This window comes from Anastrepha obliqua, chromosome 2 (genome assembly GCF_027943255.1).
Source record: "Anastrepha obliqua isolate idAnaObli1 chromosome 2, idAnaObli1_1.0, whole genome shotgun sequence".
Taxonomy (NCBI): domain Eukaryota; kingdom Metazoa; phylum Arthropoda; class Insecta; order Diptera; family Tephritidae; genus Anastrepha; species Anastrepha obliqua.
Genome location: NC_072893.1, coordinates 123274838 through 123290276, shown reverse-complemented (window position 1 = coordinate 123290276; position 15439 = coordinate 123274838). Strand labels below are relative to the sequence as shown.

At 38.1% G+C, this 15439-nt stretch overlaps 1 protein-coding gene across 2 annotated transcripts; it reads left to right on the top strand.

Moving 5' to 3' along the window:
- The first annotated feature begins 11665 nt into the window (after positions 1-11665).
- LOC129238902 (uncharacterized) lies at positions 11666-13072 on the top strand. 2 transcript variants are annotated; one of them, XM_054874130.1, is made up of 3 exons: positions 11666-11964; positions 12067-12226; positions 12291-13072. In XM_054874130.1, the coding sequence occupies exons 1-2, from the start codon at positions 11685-11687 to the stop codon at positions 12084-12086; spliced, it is 300 nt and encodes a 99-aa protein (XP_054730105.1). In that variant the 5' UTR covers positions 11666-11684; the 3' UTR covers positions 12087-12226; positions 12291-13072. The 2 variants fall into 2 exon arrangements, with proteins under 2 accessions (XP_054730105.1, XP_054730104.1); XM_054874129.1 differs by having other exon boundaries at positions 11666-12226.
- The last annotated feature ends 2367 nt before the right edge of the window (positions 13073-15439 follow it).

The window sequence follows — 15439 nt, the reverse complement described above, 5'->3', positions numbered from 1 at the left end:
AGAATTTAACGATATGACAGATAATAAATAAAACAGTATTGCAGTATTTAACAAGGTGAAGTCCAAATAAACAAGATTGGCGTCCTAAAAAATATGGCGCCATATTTTTAATGAGTTAGTGCGTTGAAAATTACATCCCTAGCTGACTTCCAGTGAAAGCTTGGAAGCGAAGTTATTGCGTCTAAAGTGTCGGTATGCTTATGGCATCAGTACAAAAATTAGTTTCGAATAAAGGGCTAATATGAAATTTTGTTTTAAAATCGATAAACGTTTACTCAAACACTTGAATTGATGAAAAAAGTTTATAGCGATGATTGTCTATCTCGTGCCAGAGTTCAGGAGTGGTTTACACGTTTCAGAGGTGGTTATGAGAACATAAATGACAATGAACATACGGGCCGCCCAATATCAATAATCACCGAAAACTTCATCGAAATAGTTCGTAAATTTATGAAAAATTAACCGAAATCATAGTTGAAGTTCATTCAAGGTCAGCACAAGTTAGCTGAGGACCAAAAATTGCTCCAAATTCAACATTCGAAAGACCTCATTAAAGAGGCGAGAAAAGACGAGAACTTCTTTTACATACAACATTGTAACTGGTGTTGAAAAGTGGTGTTTCCAACATGAACCTCAAGCTAAGCGTCAAAGTGCCGAATGGAAGGCCCCAGACGAGCCACCACCCAAGAAATTGCCTTTGGAGAAGTCAAAAACCAAGTCGATGTTCATTTGTTTTTACGATTCCAAGGGAATTGTCCACAAGGAGTTCGTGCCAACGGGTCAAACCGTCAATACAATTTTCTAACTTTGCATTTTGAAGCGTTTGTTGCATCGCATTCGTCGAATTAGCCCTGCATACCGCGAATGTGGAAGTTGGCACTTATTGCATGATAATGCGCCATCTCATCGATCCACTCTTGTGACTAGAAATCGCATTTTAACCATCAATCACTCACCGTATTGGCCTGATATGGCTCCCTGTGACTTCTACTTATTCGGAAAATTTCATTTGGCCATGAAAGGAAAACGTTTTGCTTCCGTGGAGACCATCCAAAAGGCTTGTACCGACATTCTGAAGGACATTCCGCTCAATGATCTGAAACACTCTTTCGAAAAGCTTTTAGATCACGCAAAACAGTGTATTGAGGCCAGAGGAGACTATTTGGAATAAATAAACTCGAAGTTATCAGAACAAAGCTCCGGTCGTTTCTATTTTAGCTCAGTCTTGTTTATTTTGGACTTCACCTTGTATGTCTTATAAACGGTTTTCGTATTTATTTTTAATCTTGAACTAATATTCATATATATGTTTTTTATAACAAATGTATCCATATTTACATATATCAACAAAAAGGTTTTCTCCAGCCCTAAAAATTAAATAGTTAAGTTGAAAAATAATGTACTTATATTAAACCGACTGTACTTTGCTGGATTAAATTCTTGTGCCAGTCTCACCTGTCCACTCAGCAGAAATTAAAAAAAAAAATAATAATAATCAAGGTAACGACAAAATGCCTTCTATAAATGCGACGCAATACTTTTTAATCAAATTCAACATAAATTAGTTAACTATAATAATTTAGTTTCACTGGAAAAAAATCCCTCAAATTCGCTCGTAAATGCAGAGAACGTAAATTACGTTCTCTGGTAAATGTATAACTTTAGGTTCTAATGGCATCACTGAATAGCGGAATGGTATGTTCCACATGTGATGCTGCCACTGTAAGTGCAAGAGGAGTTGAATGCTGAATTAGGGCCTGCGATTTAAGTGGATATATGAATTTGTTTGTAATAATTGATTAAATACGGTTTTTAGTTTGTTTACAAGTGTTAGTAGAGCACTTAGGCGAGCTTTTTAAATTATCTAAGTATGTTTAACATGTAAATATTACTGGCAAGTATGAATGCAACCCTGGAGCAATACCAAATTCTGCTATCTTCCGGTTCGTTAGCAGAAATATGGAATGAAAACGGATATTCCCGTTATGGTTCGTTTGACTGAGTAATCAAATTAATTGAAAAAGAGAATAAGACACAATAAACAAAAAAAATTTAACAAAATAATATAAAATAGAATAGTAAAAAAAGAGGTTGTCTGCAAAGTCGGTTTACTGACGATAGTTTAACGTGATAACGTCATAAGAAAATACTGATTGAATGGTTGCATTTTTCAAAAGAAAATTTTAATTTTATTTGTTTGATACATATTTTGTATGGATATAGAGAATGAGTTGACATTAACATAACATATACTTTAACATAACATAACATAACATAACATAACATAACATAACATAACATAACATAACATAACATAACATAACATAACATAACATAACATAACATAACATAACATAACATAACATAACATAACATAACATAACATAACATAACATAACATAACATAACATAACATAACATAACATAACATAACATAACATAACATAACATGCTGTTCAAGCAAGGTAACGACGCATGAGCAAGATAACGACGCATTTTTTGATGCGTGCAGCCGGCTACATAGAATTATTAGACGTTATCACGTCAAAAAATAATAATATTTAACATTAAAACAACAGGTATTATTAACAAACTTGGATTTATTTTAAATTCTTCAAGTAAATCAAATTAATAATAATCAATAAGAAGGCATATGCAAATACAAATACGTGAATTTATATATGTACATATGCGCATATACATACATATATACGCTCACTTAAGTAGGAGAGAGCAAGATGTCGAACGTTGCCGTTCGTTTGCTTTGTTTGCTTTGCCGTTCGTTCCGCGCTTTCGCTTGCAGTTCATTCAAGGTAACGGCAATGAGCAAGGTAACGACAAATGAGCAAGGTAACGGCAATGAGCAAGGTAACGACAAATGAGCAAGGTAACGACAAATGAGCAAGGTAACACTAATGAGCAAGGTAACGACACCTTTTTTCGTGCGTGCAGCCAGCTAAATCGAATTATAAGACGTTATCACGTCAATATTTTGACAACAAACTAACAGGTTAGAATGCACAGACTAGTATTGTGAGGTTTCGTATTGAATTATCGGCTCTAGCATGTATATTACTGGACTGCCGGCCACGAAAGTCTTGTAATCCGCTAGAGCGCGCTGCGGCTCGAGTAGGCCTCAAAAGTCGCTCTTCCTGGAGTCAAATGCGGCAGAAAGACCGTACTTTCAGCGGAGAGATCAAGAAAAATTCAATAGTTACCTATATCTTTTATATGTCGTAAATACTCGTACTATTAATCAAGAAATAGATTCGATTTTATATTTACCCAGATAAGTAAAGTACCTACCTACTTATTTTTAAACCTGCGCTAGTGATGATGATTCAAAGTTGGCAGCTGACTCGTAAATTTTGTATAGTCGTTTTTTTCATTTCCCACAAAAAGTTTGACAAAAAATGTTGTATGTATCGTAATCCATGGTTTTCGTATTTTCACTTTATCCAGGACCTCCCTGTGTAATAATCATCAACCAATTCTTATAATCTGTATCCTGTAACATTGCGTTCTTACCAAACTTAACTAAAAAATATTTAAGATTATCATGTCTGGAGAACCCTCCAGAGACAGAGATGTAGGGAGAAAATGGGAATCCGGTGCGTCAAAAAGAAAAAGAAAGGCTGAAACTGTTATATCCAACCACGCTCTGAGTTCCAGTATGATGAAATTTCTTAAAAAGCCTTCTTCAGGTGCCACTACTTCAGAGTCATGTGATGAATCTTTATTTTCTGAAACAGAATCAGTTACAGAGTTCAATGAAACTTTTAGTCAAATTTCTGATACAACTTTACCTTCAACATCGAGTGAATCTGCTGTGACCCAAATTTCTGAATCCAATAAAGAGTTAGTAAGTGAGTATATGTGTGAGTCAGAAAATCAAGAGCAAGAAGTTCATTTAAGCGAGCCATTAATAGACCTAGATCCGGCGAAGTGGGTATTGCCACTAAATGATGCGCAGCGCCATGACTTAATTCAAAACGGTCGCGATCAAGACCTAGAGAAATCTGATGAAAATTACTCAAAACACCAAAGTAAAAGAAATTTTTCTAAATTTCATTATACTAGAAAATTGAGTAACGGCGAAACGCAACATCGCAGATGGTTAACTTACTCCATGTCTCAAGATAAAGTTTATTGCTTTCCATGTAGACTTTTTTCACAATTGCAGACACAGATAGTAAAAGAAGGATGTTGTGATTGGAATGATCTGAGTCGGATACTGCAAAGACATGAACGAAGTCAAGGAGTGCATGACTGAATGGAGTGCATGATGAAATAGATGGAACTCTTTAAAGGAATCAAACACGGTAAAACAATAGACGAGGATAACTAGAGATTGATTAGGGAATCCCAAAAGTATTAGTATGGTTTGTTTGAAAGACTGATGGATATAATAAACTACTTGGCCTCACACAATTTGGCATTTAGAGCTCATCGCGAATCCTTGAAATTGAACAATAGTAAAAATTCTGACAATTTTCTAGACTTAGTTAAGTTGTTATCTAAATATGATTCGACATTACGGGAACATATGCAACGTATTAATGAAAAGCAACTTAATCAACATTATCTGAGCCACGACATCCAAAACGAATTAGCTGTTTTAATGTCTAAATTAGTTATTAACGAAATTATACACAGGGTTAAACAAGCAAAATACTACGCCATCTTGCTCGATTGTACCAGGAACGTAAGCCATGTTGAACAAATGTCAATAATATTAAGATTTTCCAATTTGTCAACTGGCGCTGTAGAAGAACATTGCATTGACGTCGCAGAAGCAACAGGAGAGTATTTAACAAAATCAATGTTACAAGAACTGGAAAGAAATGGTCTAGATTTCCAAAACTGTCGAGGACAGGGATATGATAATGGCGCCAATATGGTCGGAATTAACAAAGGTATCAGAATAAGAATACTCAACAAAAATCCAAGAGCATTCTTCACACCACGCGGATGCCACAGTTGGAATTTACTTTTGATAGATGCAGCTAACTCTTTAACGACAGCCAAAACATTTTTCGGCTTTATCAATAAAATCTATGTGCTGTTTTCAAAGTCAAGCAAGCGTTGGGAGATAGTAAAAAGTAAATTAAAATTGACTTTACAAACTCTGTCTGAAACGAAATGGGAGAGTAGAATCGAAGCAGTAAAAGCAATATTTTTACAATTTGATGATGTCATCGAATGTGTGAATGAACTAAAAAATAAATCTGATGATACCGAAACTCTAAGCGACAGTGAAGCAGTCCTAAAGGAAATGTTAACTTTTGAGTTTATTGTTGCCTTACACGTGTGGTATGAGGTTTTGCTACGTGTAAACAATATAAATAAACTATGGCAATCGGTTCAAGTCAACTTGCAAGTCGCTATTGAGACTTTACGTTCATTTTGTAGCTGAATTCAAGAATTCCGAAATTCAGGATTTGAAAGAAGCGTAACAGAAGCTAGATTATTTGTGGAGAAAAGTACTTATGAAATTCAGTCTCAATTTAAGGAAAAAAGAATAGCCAGGAAAAAAGAATGCTTAGTTACGAACATACTGATGAACCAGTTGAATCTCCTGAAATGCAGTTCGGAGTTAATTATTTTAGCACAATGGTAGATGCTATAATAGTCGATACCGAATGTCGATTTACAGCGCTCAATGAATATTTTGAGCAATTTGGTTTTGTTTATCATATCAATTATTTGAAATCTATGCCAAAAGAGGATCTTCTCAAACATTGTACTGATTTAGGTACAAGACTTCGGGAAGGCGAAAATAGTGACATAGAGCCTTTCGAACTATATGAAGAACTTCAGCTTTTAAAAACTAATTCACTAGACTCTATCAACGACGCGAAACAACTCATCCAATACATTTTAGAAAATAATTTAGAAGAAATATTATATATCCAAAGGTTTATATTACAATTAGAATCATGCTCACAGTTCCGGTCAGCACAGCTTCCGCTGAGAGAAGCTTCTCAATGTTGAAATTGATAAAAACCTACTTGAGAAGCACAATGAGCCAAGATAGACTATCCGCGAGTTCTGTCAATCGAAGCTGAAATAGCGGCTAGACTTAACTACGACACAATCCTGAAAAACTTCAGTGACGCTAAAGCCGAAAAGTTCGACTATTTTAATTTCTGTGTGTAATTATTTTTTGTCATCATTTTATTAACAATAAAACTCGTTATACTCATAAATTATTTTATAATTTGGCTCACTTAACTTTACGGTTTTTTTTTCATTGCGAAGTAAGAGGCCTCGCGAAGTTGATGTCGCCGACGTACACATTTGGTCTAGCGCCGCCAATGTTCGCCAGGCCACTTCAATACGACTAGGCAAAGTGTATTTATCGAATGTCAGTAATAAAGCGCCAGTAGGTGCCCGCGAGCCATTGTTTAATTTGGTGAATTTGTGAACCGCAGTAACGCCTTGATCTTTAAGACTATCAATTATTTCCCCATCAACAAGTTGGCATATAAATGGAAAACATATAGTGAAAATACAACAGCACCAGCGCCAGGCAGATATGTAGTGGACAAAAATTTTTCGGCAATTTTTTGACTTTTTACAAGTATTAGTAGACTACCATCTCGAAGAGCTGTGATTTTGTTAACATCTTTACTAATTGATTGAATACCTTTGTAGACAGCAAAACAAGATGTGGATGAGATCGGTTTAGTGTCGTCCTGAGATTTTAAAACCAGATACTTAGGATCATCCTTCTTGGTTATAGGTAATTCCGGGAACACATCAAGAGTTGAGGTTATTGGTTTTTTCCTTTTGCTTTTGGGAGATGAGGGTAAAGGTGCAAACCTATTATCCCCCAGCTTGTTGGCCCCAGGGGGCATTTTGATGGAATATTTCGGTTTTGTCAAAAAAAATTGTTGTAAGTTAAATGCTTTAACAGAAATACAAAAAAAGCACGTGGGAAAACTTTAAAAGCAAACTTAGGTTAAGTAGCGCAGACAGAAAGAAGCAAGTATAAAGCACAAACGAATTAAATGCGACCGTACGGTTTGACAGCTCGGTAGCGAATGTTGTTTCTAATTTATAAGATTAACTTGTACCAAATTTGGATTCTTTTTTGATGCCTTTCCTCTCGTAACTCCACTTTTTGACGTGATAGCGTCTTATAATTCGATTTAACAGGCTGCACGCACGAAAAAATGTGTCGTTACCTTGCTCATTAGTGTTACCTTGCTCATATGTCGTTACCTTGCTCATTGCCGTTACCTTGCTCATTTGTCGTTACCTTGCTCATTGCATTGAATGAACTGCAAGCGAAAGCGCGGAACGAACAACAAAGTAAACAAAGCAAACGAAAAGCAACGTTCGGCATCTTGCTCTCTCCTATTTAAGTGAGCGTATATATGTATGTATATGCGCATATGTACATATATAAATTCACGTATTTGTACTTGCATATGCCTTCTTATTGATTATTATTAATTTGATTTACTTGAAGAATTTAAAATAAAACCAAGTTTGTTAATAATACCTGCTGTTTTAATGTTATTATTATTAATTTTTTTTATTATATATGAAGGAAAAAATGTATGGTAATATTTACCACATACCTTATAAGATATGTTGTATACTAATATATGTATATAAACATGCATATACATATACAATTTCGCGCAATTTTCAAAAAGAACAAATCTATATGTAAAGAAGCATACAAGTCATATGGACATATCAAATATATGAATTTGTTCCGTACGCAAGCAAATGTAAGCTAATGTGCTTGAACTGCAAGCGAGAGCGCGGAATGAACGACAAAGAGCACAATCGGTCAACGCGTTCGGCAACGTTCGACATCTGGCTCTGTCTTACTTGAGTGAGCATATATATGTATGTATATGCGCATTTGTATATAAATTCACATACTTGTATTTGCATATGCCTTCTTCCTGTGTGCATGGTAACGAACCAATTCTGTGTTGAGAATAAACGATGATAGGAAAAATAGGAAATGAAAGGGAGTGTTTCAAGTGTAATGTGTCTTGAGAAAGTCAAATCGATGATGATGCCTCTTAGTGTTGTTGACTTATTAACGTCTGATGCACAATCGAAATTGAAGATATCTTTCATGAATTTGATAAATGTTTCGTCATTTTTCACGTTTGTCTAAATGTAACTTGACCTATTCCATTGCAATTCCATTTACCTCCTCCTCTATATCCATACAAAATATCTATCAAACAAATAAAATTAAAATTTTGTTTTGAAAAGCGCAACCATTCCATCAATATTTTCTTATGACGTTGTCACGTTAAACTATCGTCAGTAAACCGACTTTACAGACAACCTCTTTATAGTTAAGTTTGGTAAGAACGCAATGTTACAGGATACAGATTATAAGAATTGCTTAATGATTATTACACAGGGAGGTCCTGGATAAAGTGAAAATACGAAAACCATGGATTACGATACATACAACATTTTTTGTCAAACTTTTTGTGGGAAATGAAAAAAACGACTATACAAAATTTACGAGTCAGCTGCCAACTTTGAATCATCATCACTAGCGCAGGTTTAAAAATAAGTAGGTAGGTACTTTACTTATCTGGGTAAATATAAAATCGAATCTATTTCTTGATTAATAGTACGAGTATTTACGACATATAAAAGATATAGGTAACTATTGAATTTTTCTTGATCTCTCCGCTGAAAGTACGGTCTTTCTGCCGCATTTGACTCCAGGAAGAGCGACTTTTGAGGCCTACTCGAGCCGCAGCGCGCTCTAGCGGATTACAAGACTTTCGTGGCCGGCAGTCCAGTAATATACATGCTAGAGCCGATAATTCAATACGAAACGTCACAATACTAGTCTCTGCATTCTAACCTGTTAGTTTGTAGTCAAAATATTGACGTGATAACGTCTTATAATTCGATTTAGCCGGCTGCACGCACGAAAAAATGTGTCGTTACCTTGCTCATTAGTGTTACCTTGCTCATTTCTCGTTACCTTGAATGAACTGCAAGCGAAAGCGCGGAACGAACGACAAAGCAAACAAAGCAAACGAACGGCAACGTTCGACATCTTGCTCTCTCCTACTTAAGTGAGCGTATATATGTATGTATATGCGCATATGTACATATATAAATTCACGTATTTGTATTTGCATATGCCTTCTTATTGATTATTATTAATTTGATTTACTTGAAGAATTTAAAATAAATCCAAGTTTGTTAATAATACCTGTTGTTTTAATGTTAAATATAATATTATTATTTTTTGACGTGATAACGTCTAATAATTCTATGTAGCCGGCTGCACGCACCAAAAAATGCGTCGTTATCTTGCTCATGCGTCGTTACCTTGCTTGAACAGCATGTTATGTTATGATATGTTATGTTATGTTATGTTATGTTATGTTATGTTATGTTATATTATGTTATGTTATGTTATGTTATGATATGTTATGTTATGTTATGTTATGTTATGTTATGTTATGCTTTGTTATGTTATGTTATGTTATGTTATGTTATGTTATGTTATGTTATGTTATGTTATGTTATGTTATGTTATGTTATGTTATGTTATGTTATGTTATGTTATGTTATGTTATGTTATGTTATGTTATGTTATGTTATGTTATGTTATGTTATGTTATGTTATGTTATGTTATGTTATGTTATGTTATGTTATGTTATGTTATGTTATGTTATGTTATGTTATGTTATGTTATGTTATGTTATGTTATGTTATGTTATGTTATGTTATGTTATGTTATGTTATGTTATGTTATGTTATGTTATGTTATGTTATGTTATGTTATGTTATGTTATGTTATGTTATGTTATGTTATGTTATGTTATGTTATGTTATGTTATGTTATGATATGTTATGTTATGTTATGTTATGTTATGTTATGTTATGTTATGCTTTGTTATGTTATGTTATGTTATGTTATGTTATGTTATGTTATGTTATGTTATGTTATGTTATGTTATGTTATGTTATGTTATGTTATGTTATGTTATGTTATGTTATGTTATGTTATGTTATGTTATGTTATGTTATGTTATGTTATGTTATGTTATGTTATGTTATGTTATGTTATGTTTTGTTATGTTATGTTATGTTATGTTATGTTAAAGTATATTATGTTATGTTAATGTTAGCTCATTCTCTATATCCATACAAAATATCTATCAAACAAATAAAATTAAACTTTTCTTTTGAAAAATGCAACCATTCAATCAATATTTTCTTATGACGTTATCACGTTATGGGTTGGCGAAAATCCTCCACTGAACCCTCCCCGAGGGTGCCAGCTGGTAATAAGTACCACAGTTTTCCTATTTTCAGGAGGTACTTAGCTAAGCTAAGGGTACTATGGGTAGGGTTCGATACTCCTCAATAGTACAGCACTACTCAAAGTACCTTTAACGTGGTCGGGGGTGAAGGGCTGGATTAAGGTGTGATGCGACCCGTGCCGAGAATCTGTCAGGCTTGGGGCCCTTCTATAAAATAACCAAGTCTCGAACGGAGCTTACGGATAACTGGCGCCCTCCGTAATAATTAGCCTTACCCGTGTAGTTCGGAGCTATGCACGGGCGGACATCCTTTCTCCGACACTCGTGGGTCCAAAATGCAAGCAGACTTTAAAAAAATAAATAAAAAAAAGGAGATCGGTCCTCCCTCTAATAGACCGACAGGAACTAACAGTTCCGCAACAAGAGCAACGGTTGCACCGAGCTCAAAGAAAACGCCATCCATCGGCTTAATAAGTCGATCAAAACACGCAACGACAGCCTCAGCGAAAGCGAGGACAGCTGACACGTACTCAGGACTGGACACAGGTCCAAGTACAAGTAGGGGGGCACTGGCCCGGCAGTCAACTGCGATTCAGCCCCCAAAAACGGTCCCGACCGGAAGCAATGCTACTGCTAGCTCCGGTACCGAAGGATGGCCGCTTGTGAGGGTGGTAGACCCAGCGAAAGCGAGCTACCAGGATCGCAGAAACGCGGCTAGGCTCCTAAGGAGGGTGCACGAAACTCACCCAAAGGAAAGTGAAATGACACAGGAGTTGAAAGAGGCGATTGATAGAGCGAAAGCGATCATTCCTGATTTCAACCCTGACTTCAAGCCAACACAATCGGCTCCGAAACGACAGCGGTCCTCGGAGGAAAATAAGCCAAACGCAAAAAGGCACAAATCAATGGGCGTGACGCCCAGAAGATCATTTGCGGAGGTTGCAAAAGACCGCCTGATCATAGGAGTCCTGGACGAGAACCACCCAGAAGGTATGATCCCCAGGGCCCAGTGGAAATGGATCGAGGCCGAGCTAACGAAAGTGGCACTGAAAGTTATTCTGGAGAACCCCGGTCCCCCGCCTGCGTGCGAAGACTTAGGCTGGCACCAAGGCCAGATAAAAATTATAGCTTGCGACGATGAGAGATCGGTTCAACTGTATAAAGAGGCCATCTCCAAAGTCGGCGAAGTGTACCCAAATGCCAAGCTAGTGGTCGTGGACAGGAAGGATATTCCGTCCAGGCCGCGAGCAAGGGTTTGGTTACCTTCAACCGTCGAAGACCCGGATGAGATTATGAAGCTCATTCGGGTCTGCAATCCGGACATCCCAACGCAGGAATGGAGGTATGTCAAAACTCTCACCAGCAAAAATAGCGCGGAAGAATCGAAAGAGCAGAAGCGCGCCACCATGCAGGCTCTCCTGCTCCTCACAGAGAATTCAATCGAACCATTAGCGAAATGCGATGGGCATCTGAGATACGGTTTTGTAAAGGTGAAGCTTCACATTTACAAAACAGACACAGATGCAATTGAGTTCCTCGCCACTAAGGAAGGTGAAAAGCACATGGGCGAACCAGAACCCATGAGCGAAACCGAGCCAATGAGCGAAGACGACCGGCCCACCGAAGAAGAATACGCCTCTTCAGGCTCAGAAATGGGCTTAGGGAGGCTGTACTTCGAACGGGAGGGTAAGTACCACACACAACAGCGTAAGTATTCCGAAAGGGAACTTTTATGCGAAAGCAAAGAAGACCCAGACATTACGCTAACAGCTGATGCATCTTCTACAGATAAACCTTCATCACTGTAAAGAAGCCTGCCTTGCCCTCCTGGAGCGTCTGGCAGAAGATCAGCCGGACGTAGTCCTCATCCAGGAACCCTGGGTACGGAATGGCGAAATCTGCGGTCTGAGGACATCAGGGTATAAAGTATACAAGACCAATGGTGAAGGTACTAAAAGAGCATGCATAATGGCAAAAGCACATCTTAATATATTTATGATTCAAAATTTCAGTAACGCAGATACTACGACGGTTAGCTGGGAAGTGAGCGGAAGCAACATCTGGCTAACCTCGTTCTACTTTGCCGGAGACGACACAGGTCCACTGCCGTCGCCGCTAATAAGAAGCCTTGTGGAAGACTGCAAAGCACACAACCGCAAACTAGCCCTAGGAGGTGATGCCAATGCCCACCATACCGTATGGGGGAGCTCGGATACAAACGAACGAGGTGAGTCTCTCTTTAATTATATTATATGTAGTAAGCTTTTAGTGTGTAACAAAGGCAACGAACCTACATTTATTACGCGCAATAGACAAGAAGTTCTTGATATTACGCTAGTTTGTCAAACCCTCTACGAAAAGATGACGCAGTGGAGGGTTCTGAATGAACACTCTTACTCCGATCATCGTTACATAGAAATAAAATTTGGGGGAAAAAACTCACGGGCCCCGCCCGCCAGCAGGAACTTGAAAAAGACCAACTGGCATATATATAAACGGGAACTTAAGGAAAGACTTCCAAACTCCCAAAATATTAATATTGAAGACAGAGAATCATTGAACGAACACGTACAAATCCTTACGGAGGTCTGTAGAACTGCGCTAAACAAGGCTTGCCCCTTAATTAAGTATAAGGGGAAGAAAAAGCCGCCCTGGTGGTCAGAAGACCTGTCTACACTAAGAAACGACAGCAGAAGACAGTTTAATAGAGCGAAAGCGACACGAGAGAGTAAAGACTGGGACTGCTACTACACTAAGCTAAAAATTTACAAAAAAGAAGTTAGGAAAGCGAAAAGGTCTGGTTGGAGAACGTTCCGTGGAGAAATTGAAGGAACCACAGAGGCCTCCAGACTGCGTAAAATCCTTTCAAAAAAACACTATACCACCGGATACCTCCAAAAACCGGACCGGAGTTGGACTACTTCGAGTGACGAAACTCTGAAGTTGCTAGTGGACACACACTTTCCCAGCAACGAATCACCTAACGTGTTAATCAACAATGGTACAGAAAGACCAAACTCTGACATTGAAGAAATAATCACTGAAACTAGGATAACCTGGGCAGTGAACACGTTCAAACCATTTAAATCACCGGGCCCAGATGGATTATTCCCGGCCCAAATACAACATTCACTAAACTACATCATGGAGTGGTTGACGGCCATATTTAAGGCCGCTCTGAAACTGAAAAGTGTCCCATCAACATGGAAAGAGGTAAAAGTGGTCTTTATCCCTAAAGCGGGAAAAAGTTCACACACGACACCTAAGGATTTCAGGCCAATAAGCCTATCCTCCTTTCTGCTAAAAACATTAGAAAGAATTTTAGAAGAGCATATTAGGGCTAACATCAGCCCTTATAAGCTCAGCATCTCACAACATGCGTACTGTAAAGGGAAATCAACCGAAACAGCACTTAACTCACTTGTTACAGAAATCGAGAAGTCAATGTATAATAAAGAATTCACACTGGTAGCTTTTCTAGATATCGAGGGCGCATTTAACAACATCCTACCGGATACCATAATAAAGGCACTGACGGACTTCGGGATCTCTGGCGCTCTGGTTGAGTTCATCAAAAACATGCTCTTGAGCAGATTGGTGATCGCAACCCTAGGGGACTCAGAGATCAAGAAAAAAGTTAGCAGAGGAACACCTCAAGGCGGTGTGCTGTCCCCTCTCCTATGGGTGCTGGCACTAAACTCATTGCTAAAGAGCCTAGAGGAGAGAGGACAACACGTTGTAGCCTATGCGGACGATGTTGCATTGGTAGTAAGGGGGAAATTCCCCAATACACTCATAGAAGTCATGCAGGATTTACTAAACATGGTTGAAAACTGGTCAAAAGCAAACGGGCTAAGCGTCAACCCCAATAAAACTGAACTCATCCTATTTACCAGGAAACACAAAATTCCAAATATAATTCCTCCGACTCTAGGTGGAACGGCACTGTCATTCAGTGATGAGGCCCGCTACCTAGGTCTAATACTAGACCGAAAGCTAACATGGAAGGCAAATGTCGAAGATAGAGTAAAAAGGGCGACAATAGCACTATACTCTTGTAAACAGCTAATAGGACTAAGTTGGGGTCTCTCCCCATCTATCGTATACTGGCTTTACACGGCAATTGTCAGACCAATCCTAACATACGGCATATTAGTATGGTGGCCAGCTTTAGATAAATTGTACGTCAAAAGAACTATGGCACACGTACAAAGAATGGCCAGTCTTTGCATCTGCGGGGCCCTCAGAACCACACCCACAGATGCACTAAATATTATTCTTAACATTCTACCAATAGAGCAGTACGGTAAGCAAACAGCTGCCAAAGCAACTCTCAGACTAAGAGAAATCGGCCTACTCAGAACGTACCAAAGAGGGCACTCCTCAATTTTAGAACAATTCCCCTGCATTCCCAGCACAACGGATTTCTGTAAGACCAAGGACATCAATTTCGATAAATCCTTTGTCACAGTATTTCCTTCCAAAGAGGAATGGGATAACGGGCTCATTGTCAAGATAAATGACTTAAACATCTACACAGATGGCTCAAAACTAGACAACCAAGTAGGCGGAGGGGTCTACTCCGACAAACTCGGAGTATGCCAATCATTTCGCTTGCCTGATCATTGCAGTGTATTTCAGGCGGAAGTCACTGCCATAAAAGAGGGACTTAAAGAGATAAAAACGAGAGTATTATCCGCAAATGAAGTCTTCATTTACTCGGACAGTCAAGCAGCAATAAATGCGCTGGAATCAAAAACACACTCGTCAAAAACAGTTCTAGAATGTTTTAAACTACTAGATGACGTATCTAAGTGCTACAAGGTGCACCTTATCTGGGTACCAGGCCACAGAAACATTGCAGGAAATTGTAAGGCGGATGAACTCGCAAGAATCGGTACAACGCTCGGTCTCGAACCGGATAAGGCGCTGACACCCATGCCTATAGCCACTTGTAAATTACTTATAGACAGGGAAACCATCAAAAAGGTAAATACAATCTGGCAAAACCTCACAACATGCGAACTAAGCAGACAGACATGGCCGAACTGGAACAGCGGTCGATCGAAGATCTTGCTACGATTCAACAGAGAATCTATAAGAAAAATGATAGGTGTTTTAACTGGTCATTGCTTAATAGGCAGCCACGCTAGAAGGTTAG